General features: G+C 35.5%; 1 protein-coding gene across 1 annotated transcript in view; it reads left to right on the plus strand.

Moving 5' to 3' along the window:
* The window catches only part of AQR (aquarius intron-binding spliceosomal factor), an 80,461-nt gene that overhangs the window by 45,353 nt on the left and 11,001 nt on the right, over positions 1–24,107 (plus strand). The window contains exons 20-32 of the mRNA XM_061157632.1: positions 483–724; positions 2,526–2,672; positions 3,422–3,491; positions 5,781–5,891; positions 8,517–8,626; positions 11,256–11,391; positions 13,465–13,674; positions 15,772–15,909; positions 18,435–18,506; positions 19,485–19,672; positions 20,375–20,546; positions 21,803–21,973; positions 23,847–23,932. Coding sequence (XP_061013615.1) covers positions 483–724; positions 2,526–2,672; positions 3,422–3,491; positions 5,781–5,891; positions 8,517–8,626; positions 11,256–11,391; positions 13,465–13,674; positions 15,772–15,909; positions 18,435–18,506; positions 19,485–19,672; positions 20,375–20,546; positions 21,803–21,973; positions 23,847–23,932 — 1,853 coding nt within the window. The remainder of the gene's footprint in view (positions 1–482; positions 725–2,525; positions 2,673–3,421; positions 3,492–5,780; positions 5,892–8,516; positions 8,627–11,255; positions 11,392–13,464; positions 13,675–15,771; positions 15,910–18,434; positions 18,507–19,484; positions 19,673–20,374; positions 20,547–21,802; positions 21,974–23,846; positions 23,933–24,107) is intronic.

Below are 24,107 nucleotides of genomic sequence, written 5' to 3' on the forward strand. Positions count from 1 at the left end.
TCTCAATTGTGGTGTGTTTCACCATCAAGGCGCACATTAATGTGCTTCTGGTTGTGTGTGGTCTCAGTAATGAGGAACTATAGGCTATAAGGTAGACGAAAAGCCAGTAATTTCTAATAGGAAACATTTTTTTTCAAGGGTTTGTTCTATAATGTTTTCTTGCCATTGTGTAGAACTGATCAGATTTTCATCCTACTCAAGAGAAGTCAAGCGATAAACTCATTTATGACATTCTGTCTAAATGATCTCCTAGTGGATAAACTGTTCTTGCTAAGTTTGGTCTTTTGTTTAACTCAGTGTGTGGTATCAGCTGGAAATATAGCTGTTGATTCAGTCTAGCCAAGCACCTGTCAGCAGAAAATAGCTTCTTGCCTTGAAACACTTGGGAATTCTGGATTAGTGCAGCCAGCTCTACATTCCACTGAAGTACAAATGTTTGAGATGTCTTCTTGACAAATCCGTTTTTGTCCTCCTACTGACAGGCTGTGCTGGAGACGATCCGGAACCTGATGAACACTGATTGTGTGGTCCCTGACTGGCTGCACGACATCATTTTAGGTTACGGGGATCCGAGTAGTGCACATTATTCCAAAATGCCCAATCAGATTGCCACCCTTGATTTCAATGATACATTTCTCTCCATTGAACATTTAAAAACCAGCTTCCCTGGTCATAATGTTAAAGTGACTGTGGATGACCCAGCTCTTCAGATACCCCCCTTCAGGTAAAGTCAAAACTGGACGTGCTCCTTTCCAAGCTTTCTGTAGTCACTCTCAGTGAGACCGTCAGGACTGTAGCTAAAATAAGTTTTAAGTATCATATCTAGATTTTGTTTGGGTAGTTTTCACCTTCCCCATATAATCACTGGGATAAATTTATTTTATTTGACTCTATTTCTAATTCTTTGTGTAGTAGCTATTTTAAGACCACAGTAAAAGTAGCCTTTGTCTTACAAGCGATCAGTTTGAAGAGTATTATATTGATATATTTGTAGCGTTTGACTGAAGAAATAAGTCCTAATTAATATAAAGAGCCATGTGATTCTGAACTCGTGCTTTTTAGGAAAAAATTCTTTTTTTCTTTTAACCCTATTTGCTTTCACAATTTTAAATATTAATAATATTGTTATACTCAGAATTAAAGGAGCTTTGGATTAGTTTAAGTAAAAAAAAGAACAGAGTACCTGAAGTACTGAACGCTTCATGAATTCCACCATATGAGCTAGTGGCGAAGCACTCGGTATACCTGGGATGTTAGCAAAGGACTTAATTACTTTCTTAGTTGCGAATTAGAACATACCGGTTTTAATTAACCATTAAATATAAATAGAATAGTCATACATATTAAAAACATGTACCCTTTTAAATTCTCAAACCGAGTCTCCCTCCATACTTCCCTAACCTCTAAACCCTCAGCACCTTCAGCCTTTGTAATGGTAGTGTCTTTCCTGCCTCTTGTCGCCTCTCTTAAATCCATTATATGATGCCTACTGCCAGAGTCATTCCATTGTCTGACTAGAAACTGACCTCTTAGCTTCTTTGGTCTTAGCTTTTTTTAATCTGTTTTTTTCAGAATGTGAACAAAGACTGGAAAAAGTACAAATAGAGAATTAATTTTTTAGTTTAATCTAAAGAGTTTTCATTGACTTTCCACCAGGTACCTATGGGGAGTTGCTTCCTGGGATATCCTTGACCCCAGGCTAAGAACTTCTGCCTTAAAGGCTTGATATTCCAGAGGTGTCATAACAAGGGGCCACTCTTTCTCTCTAGCCTTATTTTCTCTACTGAATCCTACACTTCTGTAGAACTGGCTATTTGTTTCTTCCTGGAATGTCTTTTGAAATTTATTTTAGATGCTAGCTTTCCCATAAAGCCTTTTCTGATTAAATGAAGGACAATGTGTAAAGCACTTTACAGGGAATATGCTCTAAGTATATAAATTTTCTTTTGTAAACATTATGCTAAGTGAAGAAGCTAGACAGAAGAGAACAAACATTATATGATTCTCTTTACACAAAACGACCGGAATAGTCTGATATAAAGACAGAAAGTAGACTGATTGCCAGAGGCTAGGTTTGAGTTGGAATACAGAGTGACTGCTTAATTGACAGGGAGTTTCCTTTGGCGTGATGAAAATATTCTGGCATTAGAGAGCAGTGATGACTGTACAACATTGTGAATGTACTAAAACCCATTGAATTGAACCTTTTAAAATGGTGAGTTTTGTATGAATATTATCCCAGTTAAAAAAACGTTATTTCCTATAGAGAAAAAAATGAGATAAATGTCTCTTCTTTGATTCTCCCTTAATCAGATGGCTTTTTTCTTAATCTAAATACCCTTAACCGCATTTCAGTGCTTTTAAGTCTCCTTTTTTGAAATTTATATGCAGAGAGAGTAAGTTCCTTTCAGCCATAAATGATTCTTGCTCATGATTGTCCTTTGTACAATGTCATGAATGAGACAGGCAGGTACTTGGCAAAGTGTTGTTAATTGTGAAAATAAACGAAGGTTTTGGTCTTGTAGGATAACTTTTCCAGTAAGAAGTGGAAAGGGGAAGAAGCGGAAAGATGTTGATGGAGAAGATGAAGACACCGAGGAGGCAAAAACTTTGATTGTTGAACCTCATGTTATTCCTAATAGAGGCCCTTATCCTTACAACCAACCCAAACGGTAATTTCATTGCCTCTGCTAATTATAATGTTAGATAATAGTTTGCTATTTCACATGGATTAGTAATATTTGAAAGTTTTTCTGATTCTTTGAAAATGTTAAGAAACTTCTGATTCTGGACCCTCTTTACTTTTCTTCTGTTAGTTGACTCAGTAATTGAGACATTTTTGACCATTGTGTAATAATATTTCAAAAAGAAACATTTTCAGGTACTATGGAAAAGAAATGTTAGCAGTCTTCCTGAACGTGACCGCAGGTTCTTGCTTCATGACCGTGTGTTACATTTAGCAGCTACCCTTGTGCATGTGTGTCATGAGTAATAAAGTGGCATTGTGTTTGGTATTAGATGGGAAACCAGTACTTTGACACTACAGATAAGATCTGGGCTAACCATATTGAAAAATGACTGTAGTCTTTTTTTTCCCACAAGATTCATTCAGTTTTAATTGGTCTGGGGAGGGGCAGAGGTAAAGAAAGTCATTCAGAATAGACTGGGTCAGTCACGTGATCTGCTTATGCTTATAGCTAGCAATATTGTACTGTACATTTAAAATTTTTTAAAAGAGTATGTCTTTATGTACTTTCTGCTGCACACGCATAGCCACAAAAAGGGGTCAGATGGGAGGAAGAAGAGATTGGGAGACCAGGGACAAATACAGAGCAAATGTTCAGACATCTCGTTGTGTAAATTCTTACTAGCATCATCCACCTTTATGTTTAACCAATTTCTTATCAACTCCTATTTGCAGTAATACAATTCAGTTCACTCATACACAGATAGAGGCCATCCGTGCTGGAATGCAGCCTGGGCTGACTATGGTAAGAGAATTACTGTTCTACTAGTTCTTAAATGGATTCAGACTAGAAGTAGGCATCAAATTTTCAGAGTATATTCCATTTTTAAGCACAGAAACCCAATTGAATTAAGTGTGTATAAGTAATTGTGGCATCTTAAGTCGTTGGATACTACTCATTTCAATGTTCATAAAAAATGTTTCATTAGAACCGAGCTATGGCCGTTTATGTACTGCCATTTTTATCCTGCTACAATGCATAAAGTGTTTATTTGCTGACCGTTTGCAGAAAAGTTCTGTTGACACTGATTTAGAAGTGTGTTTAATTTCCAGGTATTTGGAGATTTTCCTGTTGTCTTCTAGTTATTGGTTTCCTGGTCTAAGTCCATTATGGTCAGAGAGCATATTGAATACTTTCTAATTTTTTTTAACTTATTAAGGTTTGTTTTATGGCCCAGGACATGACCTGTTGGTGAATATTCCGTGTGCACTTGAATATGTGCTCTGTTGTCTTGAGTGGAGTGTCCTATGTACGCCATTTGGTTGTTGCCATTGTTCACTACTTCTCTTCCTTGAGAGAGGATTGTTGAAGTGTCCAGCTGCAATTGTGAATTTGCTTCTCCATTCAGTTCTGTCAGTCTTTGCTTCATGTATCTTAAAGCGTTATGGAGATGTACGTACCCTTCCAGGGTTGTTGTGTCTTATTGGTGAATTAATGCTTTTGTCATGTATAATGTCTGTCTTCATCACTGGTAACTTTCTTTGCTCTAAAGCCTACTATGATATTAATATAGCCAGTGCAATTTTCTTTTGATTAGTGTTTACATGACACGTCTTTTACTGTCCTTTCACTTCTAACCTACCTGTTACATTTGAAGTGAGTTTCTTGTAGACAGCATATGTTTGGGCATGGTGTTTTCCCTCTATTCTGAAGTCTCTGCTTTTAATTGGTGTGTTCAGTCCATTTACATTTAATGTTCTCATTGATGTGTTTGGATTTAGGCCTCCCGTTTTATTATTTCTTTTTTACGATTGCTCCCTTTTTGTGTGTTCCTGTTTCCCTTTTCCTGCCTTTTTCTGAGTTATTTCGATAGTTTTTAGTGTTTCATTTCTACTTATCTATTTTGTTTATATCTCCTTTATAATTTTTCTTAATGGCTACTCTAGAGAACTATAATATACATACTTACCTTTTCACAGCCTACTTAGAATCAATATTTTGTCTCTTAAATTGAATGGAGGATCCTTGCTTCCATATAAGTCCCTTTACCTTCCCATTTTATGTTGTAGCTGTCATATATTTTACCTGTAAATACATTGAAAATACTATCACACAATATTAAAATTTTTTATTACAGACATCATACATATTTTAAAGAACTCCAGAGGAGAAGAGTCGTCTACTACATTTACCATTTATCCTTTATTCCTGATATCTCAAGTATCCTCTGGTATCATTTCCTTTTTTTTTTCCCACTGTGTAGCATGCGGGATCTTACTTCCCTGACCAGGGATTGAACCCAGGCCCCCAGTAGCAGAAGCACAGAGTCCTAAACACTGAACCACCATGGAATTCCCTGGTGTCATTTCCCTTGTCTGAAGAATTTCTTTTACCAATATGAAGAACAGATCAGCTAACAATGAATTAACCTTTGTATTCCTTCATCTGAGAGTCTCTCTAATTCATTTGCATTCTTTAAAATGTTTTTCACTGGACATAGAATTTTCATTGATAGTTTTCTCTTTTCAGCCCTTTAAAAATGTGATTCCACTTCCTTTTGGTTTCCGTGGTTCTAATGAGAAGTACACAGTCATCTGAAATGTCTTTTTGCTATATGTAATATATCATTTTTCTCTAGTTACTATTAAGATTTTTTCTTTGTCTTTAGATTCCAACCATTTAATTATTGTATGTCTGGTCTTAGATTTCTTTGGTATTATTCTGTTTATGCTTCAGTGAGCTTCTTGAATCTGTTGATTTATGTCTTTTGCCAGATTTGAGAAATTTCCAGCCATCATTTCTTTAAATACTTTTCTACACTGTTTACTTTTCCCTCGCTAGAACTTCAAGGATATCAGACCTTTTAATATTGCTCCATGAATTCATGAGGTCATGAATCTTTTTTTCTGCTTTTTATTCAGGATGGCTGATTTCTATTGATTCATCTTCAAGTGCACTAACTCTTACCTTCTTCATGTTGCATTGAACTTACCTAGCAAATTTTTTAACTTGTTTCATCTTTCAGGTTTAAAATTTTCTTTTTCTAACAATGTGGTAATTCAGTAGTTTGCTATGTGTTCATCTGCTTTTTAGGTTGTGGGCCCACCAGGGACAGGAAAAACAGATGTGGCAGTTCAGATTATATCCAACATCTACCACAATTTCCCAGAGCAGAGGACTCTGATTGTTACTCATTCCAATCAGGTAAGAAAAAGGGAATGTGTGTGTACATGTGCGCTCATGGGTGCATGTGCTTGTGTGAAGTGGATGTGCGTGTATGGAACAGGAGATGCGTGGAAGCACAATGTAGATTTCTGCTTATACGATAACCTGGTTATGGGCACACAGCATATCAGGAAAGGATGATGAGCATAGTGTCTGTTGTTGAGTTAATCTTGGAGTATCACTGGTCATGACCAGACCATTCCAATAGAGGCAGTCCACATGCGGAAAAGCTGAGAGGAATATTTGGATACGTGGTAATTGACTTTTTCCCCCATCTTCCATTCTTAGCTAGAGCTTTTGCTTTAAAAGCATTACCCCTTACTAGTAGTATTTTTCTGCTACTAGAATGGGTATTCCTAAAAGACTAAACCTATATCATATTGACACTGGATTGAATTTTAAGTTCTTATGAAGTGTACATATGAATATGGGTGGACTGTTTTAGGTTGCTGGTCCAATACATAAAACATTTATAAATAGCTGGGGCTTCCTGGTGGCTCAGATGGTAAAGAATCTGCCTGCAATGTGGGAGACCCAGCTGCAATCCCCGGGTCAGGAGGATCCCCTAGGGAAGGGAATGGCAACCCACTCCAGTATTCTTGCCTGGAGAATCCCATGGACAGACAAGCCTGGCAGGCTACTGTCCATGGGGTCGCAAAGAGTTGGACACGACTGAACAAATGACCCTTTATAAATAGCTAAAACAAGAAAAACAAACTCCTTTCTTGTAAATAATGGATGAAAAATGATCTTTACATCTATATGTGTGCCAGGGTATTTATTCTAAAGCTGTCATAGAAATAAGGAAGAACAAGTAATATTTATTAATTCTCATGTAAAATGTGACAAGCAACTCTCAGAATCTTCTGAAACATGTTGTGAAACTTGCACGGTACTCTGTGCCCAAGGTACTTGTTTTCTCTGAATACATATTAAAAACAGTGCTTTCAGTTCACTAGTTTTTTTAAAAAACTGGTCTGTGAAGAAGCACTGGGTTTTTAAAATGCTCAGTGTTATTAATTCTGTTATTCATCAACTTTTAATCCCAGAATTTTAAAACTATTAACTGTCCATCCAATTCATTCCCTCTGTTTTCTTATCTTTAGTGTTTGTAAGTTACTGGCATGGTATACTAAAATTGTGCAGGGGAGAGTGTAATCAGGCTTTATCTTGATAAAAGAAGCAAACTATGACTTTTTCTTTCTTCTGTTTAATGAAATTTAGTCTGTAATAGTTTTACCTATTTTCAACTTCTTAGAATGAGTAAGATATTATTCATGTGTTGTTTTAACATACTGGTTTTTTTTTAAACAAATTTTGTCATAACTGGAAAATGACTTTCTGTAGTATCCTCTACTTACGACTGACTTATGTAGCACTGTTTTAGAGATGATGTTATTTTGCAAAAGTAGCCAAAGACATCCTTGATCCTTTGATAATCAAATCATCCTCTTTAATGCAAATTGTTTATTTTTCAGAGTTTGTATACCAGATCTTGGTTTGAATATGTGATTCAAGCCATTCTCCAACATCGCTTTAATTTATGATGAAACCTTACAGTTTTTTCTGAGATTGCCATGTGCGAGTATTTTTTGCCCTCTAAATCTATGTGGTTCATAAGTTTAGATAGAGAAGGTTTAAATAGTGACTAATGCCATGTGGTCTGATCTATTGTATCTCAAGTTTTAGCTGGAGACTATTAAGAGTTTGGATAGTGTGAATTATTTTTTTGGATAATTTTGTTTATCTCATCAGTTTCTGAGCTCTAATTGCTAGAATTTTGGTAGTAAAAGATAGCTGTATACTTTATAGCTTGGATGTTTACAAGACTGGATATTGACTTCATGGTCAGGGCTAGACTAGTGTTAAATTCAGAGAATTTGAGTGGGGGCTAATCTTTAAATGTCATTTTTATTAATATTTCTTTACATGCAATGAAACACTTGCCTTTCTACAAAACCTTGTGACTACAGATGTTCAGATAATAAGTACTAGGATTTCAGGAAGCCCCAAAGATGAACATCTCCTGGGTATGTCTTTCATCAGAACAGTTTGCAAATAGTGCTGTGCTCCCTACTGTGTCAAGAGCTAATTTAGACTCTCAGCCTAAGATTTGAGTGTTGTACTTTGGTTTCCTCTCTGTGGTCCTCCTGATGCCTTCTGTCAACACACCTCCTGGGAGGCCTTCTCTAACCAGAGAACCCTTCCAGTTTTCTGCAACTCATAGAAATTTTGTTGAGTAAAGTAAAATTTGATGTTATTGTTAATTATTTTAGTAATTATTACTACTTGAGGGAAATAGAAACTGAGCCAAAGCCTTCTCTTTTCATAAATTATCAGAGATGTAATAGATAGATGACTTTTTATGATTTCCAGTTATTATTTGACTACACATACATATATTGCATTATCACAAATCAATAAAAACACTATTTTGTTTAAATTATAAATGGCCTAGTATGTTTCCTTCTGTGTTTAGACTTTGATTCTTATCTGACTGGGCAATACTCATTCATTTCTACTCTTGTGATTGTTAGTTTTTGTTACTTTTAAAGGAGCCTACTGATTCTTTAAAACTCACTCATTCTTTTTGTTATTCTCCAGGCCCTGAACCAGTTGTTTGAGAAAATCATGGCTTTAGACATTGACGAGCGCCACCTCCTACGTCTTGGTCATGGAGAAGAAGAGCTGGAGACCGAGAAAGATTTCAGCAGGTGAGCAAATGGGGATGAGTTTTGAAACAGCATATGAAGAATTTTTAACCTTCTCCTCTTTTTCTTTAATAAAGAAAAAAACAACAGGAAAGAGAGCAGTGAATAACCCAACTGAATTCTGAAGGGTTTTAGCGTAACCTACATAGGACGGAGGAGCCTGGTGGGCTATAGTCCATGGGGTCGTTAGGAGTCGGACATGACTGAGCACTTCACTTCCACTTTTCACTTTCATGCATCGGAGAAGGAACTGGCAACCCACTCCAGCGTTCTTGCCTGGAGAGTCCGAGGGACGGGGGAGCCTGGTGGGCTGCCGTCTTTGGGGTCGCACAGGGTCGGACATGATTGAAGCGACTTAGCAGCAGCAGCATAGGTATACTAGGTTGACCCCAAAGTCCGGTCATGATCTCCCTCTGCTCCAGTTCTACATGTTTATGTCATTTTCCCCCTCAAACATATGGTTATTTCAGTGAAAAGAGTTATCTTGTTCATCTTTTTTAAATTGCAGATTTCCATTTGCTTTAGTTTACTGAAGTCAACATTGCCAAACCCAAACTGTACAACTTTACACAATTCCATTTTACATTTTATTTAGACATTTAATTTCACATAATCTGGGCATCTATTAGGTAGATTCACTTAACAAAATGCAACTGGAGATTACTGATAGTATAAGCTTTGGGGCTGTAAGTATTATTTCAGGAATTTATTGCCAGTTTAGCTGGACTTTATGTTAATGTGACATAAAGTGACTAAATTTTACAAGTCAGATTTCTTCTGCTTTTAGTATTTTGATTTTTCCTTCAAAGCTGCTGTATAAAAAACAGCTTGTTTTATTTATAATTAAACTAGTTTTTAAAGCCTGATTTCTGACATAGACATAATTAACAGCTGTACATAATTAATACAGCCTTTGGCTATTGAACATTACTTTTGTAATCATTACTAAATTGATTATAGACATCAGAAGAACTAAAAGAGTATTAAATTACCACATTGCATTTATTTTGAGTTCTTATATTAAAGAACTCACCAAATATTTTTTAGCTTCTAAAAAGTCAAAGGGCAAGATCAACGCACATTAAGTTACATGGAGCTCTGGATTCTTAATTTTTGAACAGCTGGTAATGCTTCTGAATTCTTCCCGTGGGTATTTCTTCTTGTTAAACCTAACTTACACAAGTGGACTCAACTCTAAAAATCTGCTAATTCAGATTTCAGTGAATGTATACAGGCTGATGAAGTGCTAAGTACAGTAATTATAAGTGTATTGCAGCATAATTTATAGTTTTTAGAGAATATTATAATAGAAAAGAAGTGGAATTTTTAAAGTGATTTCTGGTGCTACCAGTTTTCTTGAGGAAAAACTCTTTTTGCTTTCTGATGGGAAAGTCAAGCTCCAGGCCTTATTAGTAATGTGTGTGCTTATTTGATTGTGGAATTATTTCATTTTTCTCTTTGTCATAATTAAAAAGATGGGGGAATAACCAGTTGATGGGGCAGAACACGTAGTCAGAACATGCTCATTCATCAGTTAAGTTTGCCATCTTACATGGGTATGATTTGTGGCACCCCAAAGTGGTTACAATGATAATATCAGAGATCACAGAACACAGATAACAAATATAATAATACTGAAAATGTTTGAAATAGTTCAAGAATCTCCAAATTTGATACAGACAGCAAATGCTGTTGGAAAAAAATGACAGTGATAGACTTGTTAAATGCAGTGTTGCCACAAACCTTCAATTTGTAAAAAATATAGTATCTGCAAAGTACAGTAAAGTGAAGCCCAATAAAATAAAGTATTCCTGTACATTGCTTTCCCTTTTTAAAATTAGTTTAAACTTTTTAAGATAGTTTTAGATTTACAGAATGCTTGAGCAAATATTACATAGGATTCCATTGTATACTGCTGCTGCTTTTTTTTTTTTTTTTTGGTGGTGAGGAATCGTAGCAGGCACTTTGTTATGGTAGAAAGAATTTGCACAGGCTTTGGGATCTAGTTCTGGTTCCACTTTTTTTTTCTTAACTACCTGTCTTTGGGCCAGGTACTCTCCAAATTTCAGTTTTCTTACACATTCAGCAAATATTTATGAACCTATCTTGTCCAGATGCCAAGCTGTGTTCAATGCCAAAGAATAAGCAAATAAATTTTGAAATTACATTTCAGAAGTTTTAGAGCTAACTTACTTTTATGATAGTGATATTCAGAGTAGCCAGTTTGTAAACTATATTCTGGTTTGTTATGAGATAAACTAGCACTTGAATCTACTCTAGTGTTTTCTTCTTTGTGACGGTCTTTTTATGAAGAAAAAAGAAAAGATAGCAGAACTAAAGGTGTTTAGTAATAGAGTTAATTTTCCTTTCTCACAGACCACCAACACATTTGCACATCATCCTTGATCCATCGGTAGATTTTAAGTAACTTTGGCATAAAATAACTAAAGACCTACCACTTGAGTTATTTTATGCCAACGCTACTTAGTAAATATAAATGATGTTTTCTACTTTTTATTTTCTTTGCTCATTTATTATTTCTGTTATGATTTTCTTAAATATTTTGCTGACAGTTTCCTTGAAAGTCTCGTTATAATATAATTTTGCTTTTTTGCTTAATCGAAATTTTTAGGTATGGAAGAGTTAATTATGTCCTAGCTCGAAGAATAGAACTTTTAGAAGAAGTCAAACGATTGCAGAAGAGTCTGGGGGTTCCAGGAGATGCTTCATACACTTGTGAAACTGCGGGCTATTTCTTCTTGTATCAGGTATAAGAGATTAAAGATATTTAAATCATACTTTATTGGAATATACTCTTTATTTAGAAACTGGGATGGGTTCTGGAAATCCTTTCTTGAAAATTATTTTTTTGAGTAGATTAAAATATATACTGTTACCAGAGTTATATTTGTGGATGTTAAATGTTTTGTCTCCTATTGTCTTCAGTTTTCTTTGCTAAATAACTTTACTTGATGACTCATTCAGTGAAAGGCCAGTGTTGCTACTTTTAAATTTTTTTCTTCTCCTTTTTTGTTATTGACAAAGTTTCTAGTCTCTCTTTTTTATTTTTTCATTTTTTTTCATTACTGTAGAAATATAACTAAATAGTCTAGCTACCCAGTGGTAACAGATGCAGTTTTTTTAACTTACTTTTAATAGGCGTATTAATCAAGGAATAAAGAAAAGCATATTTTCTGTTTAAATTTCCAAAAATACATTTTGTTATAGAATTGATTTCAAAGTAAGGAGTTTAAGTTAAAAATTCTTTGACTTCAATTTAGAGGTATGTTTTTGCTTTTGTTAGGGTTAATTTTGGGGGTTGAAAATTAATGAGAAATAGACAGCCAAATAAAATGAATAAAAATAAGATTTTAATACTTACTTGGTTTACTAGCAATTTTAAATGGATTGAACATCAAGTGAAGATTTTTGTATAACTCTATTTGTTCTGTTTATACTAATGCTACTTATATATTTTAGGTATAAATCACAGTGTTGAAATTTTTAAACAGTTTATGCTCATTATAAACTGATAAACCAGTTGAGTCCATTCAAAATGAGTGTATTTCATGGTTCCTTATGAAACATGGGACATATGCATGATGTTGCAAAGTTATCTTCATTTTAGACTCTTAAGAACTTTGAATAATGGAGTAATGATCATGTTTAAGTGCATGTTTGTCACAAGATAAAAGTCACCAGGCTCTTAGTGAAAACTACTTTTAATAGTGGTAGAAATAACATATAAATTATTGAGGCCTAAGTAATAAATTTGAAAAATATGAACTGGAGGCCTCACAGTGTACATCAACAATTTTCAACACACAATAATCACATTAGGAAAATTGTTGAAAAGGAAAATTCTCAAGCTCTGTCCCCAGAGACTTTCTTTTAATATGACATGATATCCAGGAATCTACATTTTTATTTAGCTTCTCAGATATTCTGCCTAAGGACCACAGTTTGAGAAACACTGAAGTTATAACAGAAAAACTGAGAGAATTACAAAAATTAAGTAGGAACTGAGTAGGGCCATAGTTAACATTTACTCCAGCATATATTTAAACTATATCCAAAAAGTCATAAAATGAGCTTTCAAATACATAGTCAGCTTAATCAGAAGTTTTTTATATGTATACTAAAGAGAATTCAAAAAATTTTGAAGGTCTCGGAGAAGGATTGACAAGTGCTAAATTGATTAAAAAGCTACTAGAGCTGGACTTAACCATATATGGAAAGAAACTGAGATAGTGAAAAAATAAGGAATTTCTTTGTTCAGAGAGGGCTTTTTGGATCATCGATCATAAACTGTTTTGAATATGCATGGGAAATCTGAAACATCTGAGATAAAAAGTCCCATGAGATAATTCTAGGGTTCTTTCCCATCTGTACATGTTTTATTTAAGGATTTTTTACCCTACAGTCTTAAAGTTTACTTTTATAAAAGAAGAGCAGTTTGTGCAGTGACTTGGGTAAGAAACAGTCTGATTGAGTGAAAGATTGCTTTTCTTTTCCTTTTCCGACTGGACCACCAGAGAAGACCAAACTAGATGCATTTTTTATTTTATTTAAAACGTTGTTGTTTAGTCACTCAGTCGTTTGGACATCAACTCTTTGCAACCCAGTGGACGGTAGCCTGCCAGGCTCCTCTGTCCATGGGATTTTCCAGGCAAGAATACTGGAGTGGGTTGTCATTTCCTTCTCCAAGGGATCCTCCCGACTTAGGGATCAATCCAAGTCTCCTGCATTGGCAGGCAAATTCTCTCCCACTGCGCCACCAGGGAAGTCCATCTAAAACATAAACGCTGGCCAATTTAACCTCAAGTCTCTTTTTCTTACAGGTGATGTCTCGTTGGGAAGAGTATATCAGCAAAGTGAAAAATAAAAGTAACACGATGCCAGATATTACTGAAGTCTCCACTTTCTTCCCATTTCATGAGTACTTTGCAAATGCCCCACAACCCATTTTTAAAGGCCGATCTTATGAAGAAGACATGGAAATTGCTGAAGGATGTTTCAGGCATATTAAGAAAATCTTTACTCAGCTTGAGGTAAGGATTCTCAAGTTCTTCTTAATTTCTTTTAAAGGTTTTAAGCTTTGCTGGTTTTTTTTCTTTTTAAGTAAGTAGAATATTCAAATCTATCAAACAAGATTATTACTTTTAAGTGGAATTATTAGAAGCGTGTATTGTTCTAGTTGAAGAAATAAGTAAAAATTATGATATGAATTGAATCGCCATTTTTTTTTTCTGGTGTGAAAGTCTTAGTATTTAAGAAAGGAATGCTTTCTTTAGGAGATTTAACAATAGCTCCTTCATTTAGAATTTGGCCATTCTAAATTCTTTATGCCTTTGACTTGTGGGCAAAAAGTGAGGTTGCTGTGTTATCCAAGATGTTCCTGATTATTAAGGTGAAATAAGAATCACGACTATACATAGGGGACAGAGAAGAATGTTTGGAACCCAGGGCCCCTGGGATGCTTCCTAGTTTTCTTATTCCTTATTGGAAACATCCCTGGAAGACTACAGCAAAGTGTAAAAGGACCACATTTCAGACTCACGTTCCTCTCACACGGTTTAGGATTACTTCAGATTAAAAGGGCAAAGATCGTCTCTTTTTAAAAGTCTTCGTACCTTTTAGATATGATTTTATCCCTACTTCTACGGCAATATCCGGCAGATGGTAAGTATTCAGTAAACACTGACGCATGGTGTGAGTAGGTGGATAGAAATGGATGAATGGTCGGTACAGAATAATAAATATATAATGTATACACATATGTAGTATATATGTAATATGATAATGATAAATAAAATTGTAAAACCTGCAGAACAGTGTTGTGGTATGCTTAAGATTACATAAATAGCATATAAAAGGATAAAAGCATATAATTTATAATAATAGCTGTCTGGGGAGACAGTAGGAAGAAGGAAATATAGGGTACCTCCACCTGTGCCTGTGATGCTTTAATTATTTAAAAATAAATAAACCAAAGCAAATGTTTAAAAGTCTGACATAAGTATGACATAATGTTCAGACTTGATAAAACTTGATATTAGGTACTCTGCATGACTCGTTTACTCCTTACATCCATCTATTGTTGATTCCCCTGCTCTGCTCTGGGATCCTCTGCCATGGTCTGGGCTGGGACTGGTCCTTGGAGTCTTGATTTCGCAGCCTCTCATGTCAGCTGACTTCTGGCTGGGTTTAGCCAATGAGAAATGTGGCAAAAATAGAGGAAAGAAGGAAGCCAGTATTTTTCACCACCAGCTCTCTCTGCCTGGGGTTTCATCCCTTACATGACTCCAGTTTCTGCTGACCTGGTCCACTGCTGTTCCAGCTTTATGTTGATACCTCAGTGTTCGGGGCTTAGGTAACACTTCTTCCTTTTTATCCTTCCTGCCCTACGGATGGTCATAATATTCCACTGTTGCCAGTCTCTGGGTTACGTCACCATTCGTTGGTTGGCTTTTCTACTCCTCCATCACCTGCATAAACGGGTTCCTTGCAATAAATTCCTTTCATTATGAATGCTTGACATAGTGTCTATTTTCCTGGAGGTACAGGGTGATCAGTATGCAGTATTCTTGACACAGTAACTATTTTACCTTATATAAAAAAAACAGTCCAAATTGTAGCTTTAATATCAGTTATTATTTGAACTTAATTAGTAACTGATTAATCATGGACAGAATTGTTGTTCTATCAGTTCAGTTCAGTCACTCAGTTGTGTCCGACTCTTTGCGACCCCATGGACTGCAGCACGCCAGGCTTCCCTGTCCTTCACCAACTCCCAGAGCTTGCTCAAACTCACGTTCATCAAGTGGATGATAGGCTTAGTTTATGCTGCTGCTGCTAAGTTGTGTCTGACTCTGTAAGCCTAAGGACTGCAGCCCACTAGGCTCCTCTGTCCATGGGGTTCTCCAGGCAAGAATACTGGAGTGGGTTGCCATGTCCTCCTCCAGGGGATCTTCCCAACCCAGGGATCAAACATCTCATGTCTTACCTGCATTGGCAGGCAGGTTCTTTACACTGGCACCACCGAGATATTTATATTAAGCTTGCAGATAAAGTCTCATAAACTGGGTTATTGAACGTATGCATGATTTTCCTAAAACAAGTATCTCATTGTTTCCCCACTGCCATAGGAATTCAGAGCCTCTGAACTGCTTCGAAGTGGACTAGACAGATCTAAATACCTTTTGGTGAAAGAAGCCAAAATCATTGCTATGACCTGTACTCATGCTGCCCTAAAACGACATGATTTAGTCAAGTTAGGTTTCAAGGTAAAGACTTATATTTTAGTTCCTTAATTCATCTGTGCAGCTGTTAGTTCCTTTCTTGTCTCTTCTCTCCTTAATACTAAGCCCTTTCCCTTGAATGTTTGCTTCTTACTGAGGTTTGCATTTATAATTACTTTAAAATGGCTTTAAAGTGATAATAATCTCCCATGTTTATATGATTAGTAAACTCAAATAAATAATTTTTCTAAATTTAGTTATTAGATGTATTAATATGTGTTTTAAGTAACATTATAGCCATATGACTGTCTAAATAACTTCTAATACTTTTTAAGGTAAATTAATTTACTTTCACTGTGTTAAAAGAATCTCCAAACAGAACTAAAAACTTTATAAAAACATTTGACAGTATTTTTCACCTATTAGAAATCTGTATGCTTGCCTTATTTACCTTTTAAGCACACATCCACTGCAGTTATTTGTTCATTCAGTAAATGAAAAGCGTTCTGTGTGAGGATATGGAATATACTTTAATTTAGACTGTCAAATAAAATATTTAAATGACTCCATCTCAGGATAAGGACTGGAGAGCCAAAAGGTAAAGACAGCCTGTTACTTGCTACTCAGCTGAAATGTAATGTAATAATTGACCAGTAAATTTGAGTTTGCAGACACTTTGTGACTTTGCTAGTGGTACTGACTAATCTCTGATCTTAATGCAAATCATTTAACTTCCCTCCAACTGGTTTATCTGATGTTATTAGTGTTTCATGTACTGGTTTGAATTCAAAGTTAGTAAAACATTTGTTGTTGATGAAAATAGCTGACATTTTTTAAGTGTTATGAGGTCACTGGAAGATAGGTGCTAAATAATTTCAAGGTGATAGAATTGTTGAGATCTTGGATTAAAGTTTCCTCAGCTATAATGTAGGACAAATATGATAATTTATTAAAAGGTAGTGTGAACTTAACCTAGTGGTGTGAACTTACCTTTTGCAAATTAGTGAAAAGTTTTTACCTAAATATTTTGTTCTTGCTTTGGGCTGACACATAAAATATACTTTGGATTTGCTGTTAAATCGTGTTAGTTTTAACAACACAGGGAAATGATACAATCTAAACTGAGCATTTTATGCTTTCTTGCGGCTGTTCACGTGCATAAACTACAAAACATTACTCGTAGCTTATCATATTTTCATTAATCATTTTCTTACATTGTGCTAGTAAGATAGTTACCGTGAGTGCTCAGGGTATCCCTTCACATTACTCCCCACTCCCCAATTATCTAGTCTTTCAACTCTTTTCATATTTCCTGTGTCCTTTTCATTTATATCAATAAAAAATGCTAAATTCCCATTTTAGGCACTGTCTTTTGATTCTGTGCTGTCTCCAAGGAGACATGCAAGCACTTTTGTGTACTCTTTTTCCTTCCTTAATACATCCAGTATAGTTGTGGCATAATTTTGCTTTGCAATTAAAATCTCCTTTTTAACAGGAGCTATAGATATATTTTTATAAGTTAAATCACATTAGATTTTCAGAGTTGTTTCTCAGGAAGGAGTCTCTTTAAGCTGTCATCTTTGAGCTTTTCCCATTCTGTTCTCCATATTGTGTCTAGCACCTTGAGACCCCACGTGGGAACTTCTGAGAAAATATGGCTCTTTGAACCCTTCCTCCTAGGTTCCCACCAGGATGACCTAACTAATCATTGTAATAGGGAAATTTAGCATCAGATAAAGTTAGAGAAGATACCCATCCACATGCCTAAAACTTAAGGTAATTTCAGTAGAAAACAGTACAGAATTGAACCTTAAATTTCATCATGTCCAATAGAAACCCAGCTACCAGACTTGAATAAATACAAGCATATTTTGGTAAAAATGAGTAGCACAGAAACTGCTGCTGCTAAGTTGCTTCAGTCATGTGACTCTGTACGACCCCATAGACGGCAGCCCACCAGGCTCCTCTGTCCCTGGGATTCTCCAGGCAAGAACACTGGAGTGGGTTGCCATTTCCTTCTCCAGTGCAGAAACTAGAGGACACATAAACAATTAGCTTAAAAGAAAAAAGTCAATTAAGCATTAAGAGTAAATATACTCCCCCTACCTTCCACTTCCTTGAAAAAAAATCAGGGGAGAAAACTTTGAAAAAAGAAAACAAAAGAACTCTGCTTTGTGCTTAGTTAAGAGCCTCAAAGAAGGAATTTTACGAGGTATAGGATATCATACTATAAATGGCAATCAGAATTAGAAGAGGAAGGGAAAGATAAAACCTGATGAGAATAAATCTAGAAGAAATTGGGCAGATAGAAGATTCACAAAGAATGAAATTTCCTTCGGTTGGAGCAAGACTTGATTTTTCATTATTTTATAGATGTGCAGTGCCTAACATTCCTGGAAACTAGGGTTCAGGCACGGTGGTAAAGAAGATCATAAACTTTCTGTTTGAATAATTTGTATGTTATTTTTATCTGAATTATTTGAGAGAGTTTTGGATGCTTATTACAGTCATGGTGGTAGCTGTTTGGGTTTCAAACTGTTTCACAAGCTTTCTTTTTCTCCATTTCTCAGTATGACAACATTTTAATGGAGGAAGCTGCTCAGATTCTGGAGATAGAAACTTTTATACCTCTTCTTCTACAGGTAAGATACTGAAATTGAGACAAAGTAGAGGTTTAAGAATTCTGGAGGGTGGAGTCAGAAAACTAGAGTTTGGGGGTGCTAATTGCTATGATTATGTATTCTCCTAAACTTCATTATGTTCAGTATTCTGTTTTAAACATGTAAACTTCCTTTATTCCCTGGTTATTGAGTAGTTTGTATTATTTGGGAGTACTATTTAAAAATTCATAATTTGTCTCTTAGTTTTGAAAAGACAGTGGTTTTTCTCAAGAAAATTACATTTTTATGCAGTCTGGGGGGAAGATGAGCTCTTTTTTCATTTCTTTTAGAGTTGTTTCTGGAATTATTTTTGATCCCTGGGTACATTATTTTTCATTTTATGCCCGAAATTTTTTAGTTCAATGATGATGTTTAAGAATGTTTTCTTATTGTATAATAGTCTTTACTATGGAAGCATAAAAAAAAATGTGGAATTCCAGATTGAAGAACAGAGAGTCCTCTAATTTATAGATAATTGGGTTTCAAAAGTTGTTTTATAAAGCCAAATTATCTGGTATTTTTATTTTATCAAAATATGTTTCAAAAAATAAGGAGACATGTAGAGTAGGAAATTAAAGAAGGTGTAATTTCTGCTGCCTGTAATTGTGATACAATTTTACATCTTTCCATTTCCCTGCTTGGGCATCTGTTTCTTTCTGTGCGCCCTTTGCCTGATTAGGACCTAAGCCTCCCAGACCTCTTTGGGTTACCCTGTGTAGGGTGAGTCCATGCCTGCCTTCTCAGTCCCTCCAGCCTTTCTCACACACTGTCAGCTGGTGGTACCCATACAAGTCATTCTATAAATTTGCCAGATTCTTCCCTGTGAAACTGGTGAATGGCAAGAATTAGTAACCTGTTAAAGCCATCATGTGAATAGCAAGACTCTTGTGCCATGAATTGGAGATTAACAGGGTAATACATTATAGAGTATGTTGCCATTTCCCCACTTTTTATTCCTAGAATCCTCAGGATGGTTTTAGCCGACTAAAACGTTGGATTATGATTGGTGATCATCACCAGTTACCTCCAGTCATTAAGAACATGGCCTTTCAGAAGTATTCAAACATGGAGCAGTCCCTCTTCACTCGCTTTGTCAGGGTTGGAGTTCCAACTGTGGACCTCGATGCCCAGGGGAGGGCCAGAGCAAGGTAAAGGAGACGGGAGCAGGGGACTGGATACTAGGGATCCTACTCCTGTTTAAGGACATCAGTTCTATGATCCACCTACTCAATAGCATCTTCTGTATAGACTCTTAAGCACTCTCTGCTATCTAGGAACTTGCCTGGATACACATCTACAAATTGGAAAATACCTTTATTGCTTTCAGCATGGGTTGTGAACTGAACAAATGAGTTCCTTCATTTTATTCATTGAGATTAATTTAAGTGACTTATAAACTAAGGGCTTCCTTTCATTGTTACCTCCTTTTTCTTCATGCCCCCAAAAGATATATGATTAATATCATTTTGAAATCTAAATCTAGAGATGAATAAGAAAAGAACACACTAATTCTTATTCATATAGGTTCCCTCTCATAGAGTTACTTGTAGTTTTTTTTCACTGTACAGACTCTTCCTTGATTTTCTTATTTAAGGAATAAAGATAGCATTTACCTTAGGGAACATGATAGAGTTATCATTTCTGTAATACCATCAGTCTCCTGATTTGCTTGATGGTAGGGAGACAAAGGTTGCAAAAGCATTATTGCTAAAACAATGAGCACAAAGTAGGTAACATGAAAATTAACAGGAAGAACCCAGTTCCTTAGAAACCCCCTTAGGTATATTAAAAGGAAATGTACATCTCTAACTTTTCCTTTTCGGGGGCGGGGGGGGATTTGTCTTTGAAAGCTTGTGCAACCTCTACAACTGGCGATACAAGAATCTAGGAAACCTACCCCATGTGCAGCTCTTGCCGGAGTTTAGTACAGCCAATGCTGGCTTGCTCTATGACTTCCAGCTCATTAATGTTGAAGATTTTCAGGGAGTTGGAGAATCTGAGCCTAATCCTTACTTTTATCAGGTAAGAAAAAACAAGAAACTTTTAAGCTCATTTTGTATTTTCCTGGCTTACTTACTATCTGAATTAATATTACGGAACCATTTAGCCAGCCACTGAGTAAAGGAAAGTTAGGTTTCCACCTCAGAGACAGCACACACTTTTCTATTTCAAATGGATTAAAGATATATATATCAAAGAAAAGAAACAGTAAACATACTAGAAAGAAGAAAGTGTTGATGAATATATAATATTGGGATTAGAAAGGTTTTTTAAGCTTACAAAATCCAAAATCATAAAGAAAAATATTGATTTGAGAACAGAGTTTATTTTCATCATTTAACAGGCAAGAATTAACAGCCAATAGAAAAATACAATAAGGACAAGAATATACAGTTCACAAAGATACATGTATAGCGAGTATAATTCACTGGAGCATATTTTCACCTCTGTTGGGTTAGGTTCGGGAAATTCTGTACTCATGCAATGCTGGTAGGAAAGTTATTTGGTGGACATATTGTTAGTACTTATTAAAAGCAATATTCTTCTCTGAATTTATCCTTTAAAAAATAGACAAACTTGCAAAGACTTATATGGTAAAATGTTTATCACATCTGTTACTGCAAATTATTTTTGAAAAGAAAAACAACCTAAATGTTATCAATAGGGATTAATTGCACTTTTACCTATTCCATATAATACTGAATAGCCACTAAGAATAATATTATAACTTGGTTTACTGACAGGGAGAATTATGCTATACTAGTGAAAAAATCAGATTTCAAAGTGTATCTATAGTATCCCACTTTGTTTTTTAAAAACAAGACATACATATAGAAATTCGGACAGATAATTACCACATATGCTATTTTCATGTATCATTGTTAATTTAGGGTTAGTTAATTGCTCAGTTTTATATGAGAGGTATTCACTTGTCCAAGATAGTAACTTGTCACTTCTTGAGGTGTGATGAATGAGCAAATTGTCCTAGTTAACTGTTTTCTCTACCCGTGCTGCATACTTAAGTCACTTCAGTCGTGTCCAGCTCTTTGTGATACTCTGGGCTGCCAGGCTCCTCTGTCCAGGGGATTCTTCAGGCAAGATTACCGGCATGGGTTGCCCGGCCCCTCTCCAGGCGATCTTCCCAGCCCAGGGATCAAACACGCACCTCTTATGCCTCCTGTACTGTCAAGCAGATTCCTTACCGCTAGCCTGGAAAGCCCTGATTTTTCTCTATAAAGGGAAACAAATGCACAATCTGACTAATGTTTTCATTACAGAATCTTGGAGAGGCAGAATACGTGGTGGCACTCTTTATGTACATGTGCTTACTCGGCTACCCTGCTGACAAGATCAGCATTCTGACAACGTATAATGGACAAAAACATCTTATTCGTGACATCATCAACAGACGATGTGGAAGCAATCCATTGATTGGAAGACCCAATAAGGTAATTTTATAATATGTTCTCTTATTCATGTTGTTGGCAAGATAGAAAGGTTTATATTTATTTTGAGTTATATTGTTCTACTTTGCTATCTCCTTTTAAAATATGTGAGGAAATGAAATAAAAAGAACTCTGTAAGTTATGCTGTGACACTTCTGACAGTGTTATTGATTTACTGTGAATGTCTGTCTCACCTCTCACAGTGAAGATTTTTATTGATAGTAGCCAGAGATAACTGTTTCTAAAACTTTTTGTTGGTAAATGATATCTAATTATATATTTCCTTTACAATAGAAATAGAAATTGTAGCATTTTTTATCTTGTTTTACAAAGGTATAATTCACACTGCTTCTTAGTGTGTGTGTCTCTGTGTGCATGTATACACACATAGGAAAGTGTTTTTCTTGGGGTTAAAGGAAAATCAAGTATATTCAGACCCTAGGGTTTTTTTTATTACTTTTTTTGTTTTTTATGTGATATGATAGTGATATCAAATAAAAATGAAGATACTTGATTTTATCAGTAAAAGTTTGAAAAATTAGAATAACAAAACATAAATATAGTATTAATAATGAAGAAATTAGGACTTTGGTTGTGAACGTAGCTGTATAAAGCTCTTTCATCTTTCCTTGGAAATCATCCACAAGTAAGAGGAAAATGGGAGTGGGAGAAAACAAATTACACCTTTAGTGAGATGACATGCGACTAAGATCAGGAAGAAAATGTAGGGAGAAGAGAATTTAGGGGATCAGTCTTGAAAGTGACAGCAAAAACACACTTTCTGAAAGTGAGTGGCATACTTTGAAGTCTAAGATCCACATTCCTACCCAACAGTGGATGTGGGTATTGGGGTGAGCAGAAGCCTTTCAGGTCCCAGATTGGTTCAAAGGAAACTACATGTGAACAATATCTGGGGGAAGAAAATACTGTCTCTGTAGTAGCAGTGAAAAAGAGGACCATCTGTTGTGAAAATCACTGAGCCTTTAGGAAACAGTTCTGCTCACCCCAGCCTATCTTCTTTGTTAATACATAGCTCATCTAAGAAACCCACTTAATCAGTGGTGAAATAGAGAGGGAAAAGAAACTAGCACAAGCTAGTATAAATGTATAAATGAGGGAAAGAACATCAGAACACACTAATTGATAAGGTAACGTACTCCAGAAAGCATGTTGGCCTAGAACAGATGGAAATTTTGAATGCATATTTGGGTATGAATTTTAAAATGCTTAATGAAGTAGCCACTTCTCTAAGGGAAGGCTACAAAACAAAGAAATTGAAGAACCCAGAAAGAGATAAAATGAGAACTAGCAGAAAGTTAAACAAAATCAAAGAGATGGAGACAAAAGGAATGGGGAGGAACAGACATTGTGGAACTTTCCATAAGGGATATAGAGAGTGAAAATGAGAAACGAATAACTTTGAAATATAAAAAGTTTAGAAATATAAGAATCTCTATCTCTGTCCTTTTACTTATAAATAACAAAAAAAACTTCATAAGGAAAGGTACTCTCTCTTGTATCAAGAAGGTAAAAGGGACACTAGGTATATGATTAACAAAAATGGTCCCTGGTTTCATGGGCTGAGTAGTCTAGTAGAGGGAAGACTATTAATACCACAGATAGTTACTTTGTTATCCACAGAGTTAAAAATGAGTGCTGTAAGTGTGAGTAACATAGGGACATAGCCTCATCTGGTTACCATGGTTTATTTCATAGGGTTCATTTACTTGTTCTTTCAGTTCCAACTATATAGTTATGTTCTTTTGGGATTGATTATTTTAAGGATAAGATTTTTATTTCTAGCATATCATTTTAATGATCTCTCAAGAGTTTTTGCTTTTGAAAATATACCACATTCCCCTTTTTTTCGTCCCAGGTGACAACTGTTGACAGATTTCAAGGTCAACAGAACGACTACATTCTTCTGTCTCTAGTACGAACCAGGGCAGTGGGCCATCTGAGGTATGCAAGGAAGCAGTTTCTTAATAGTGTTGAATCTCACTATCTGCTTCAATTTTGAGCTTTCATATCTAAGTAGTTTTCAGGTTTAAAGTATAGTTAATTGTTATAGCAACTGTTGGTGCTTTTTGTTGGAATGTAACGGTATCATATTCTTTGTGTAATCATTGCCATTGCT

The sequence above is a fragment of the Dama dama genome, chromosome 12 (assembly GCF_033118175.1).
Source record: "Dama dama isolate Ldn47 chromosome 12, ASM3311817v1, whole genome shotgun sequence".
Classification (NCBI taxonomy): domain Eukaryota; kingdom Metazoa; phylum Chordata; class Mammalia; order Artiodactyla; family Cervidae; genus Dama; species Dama dama.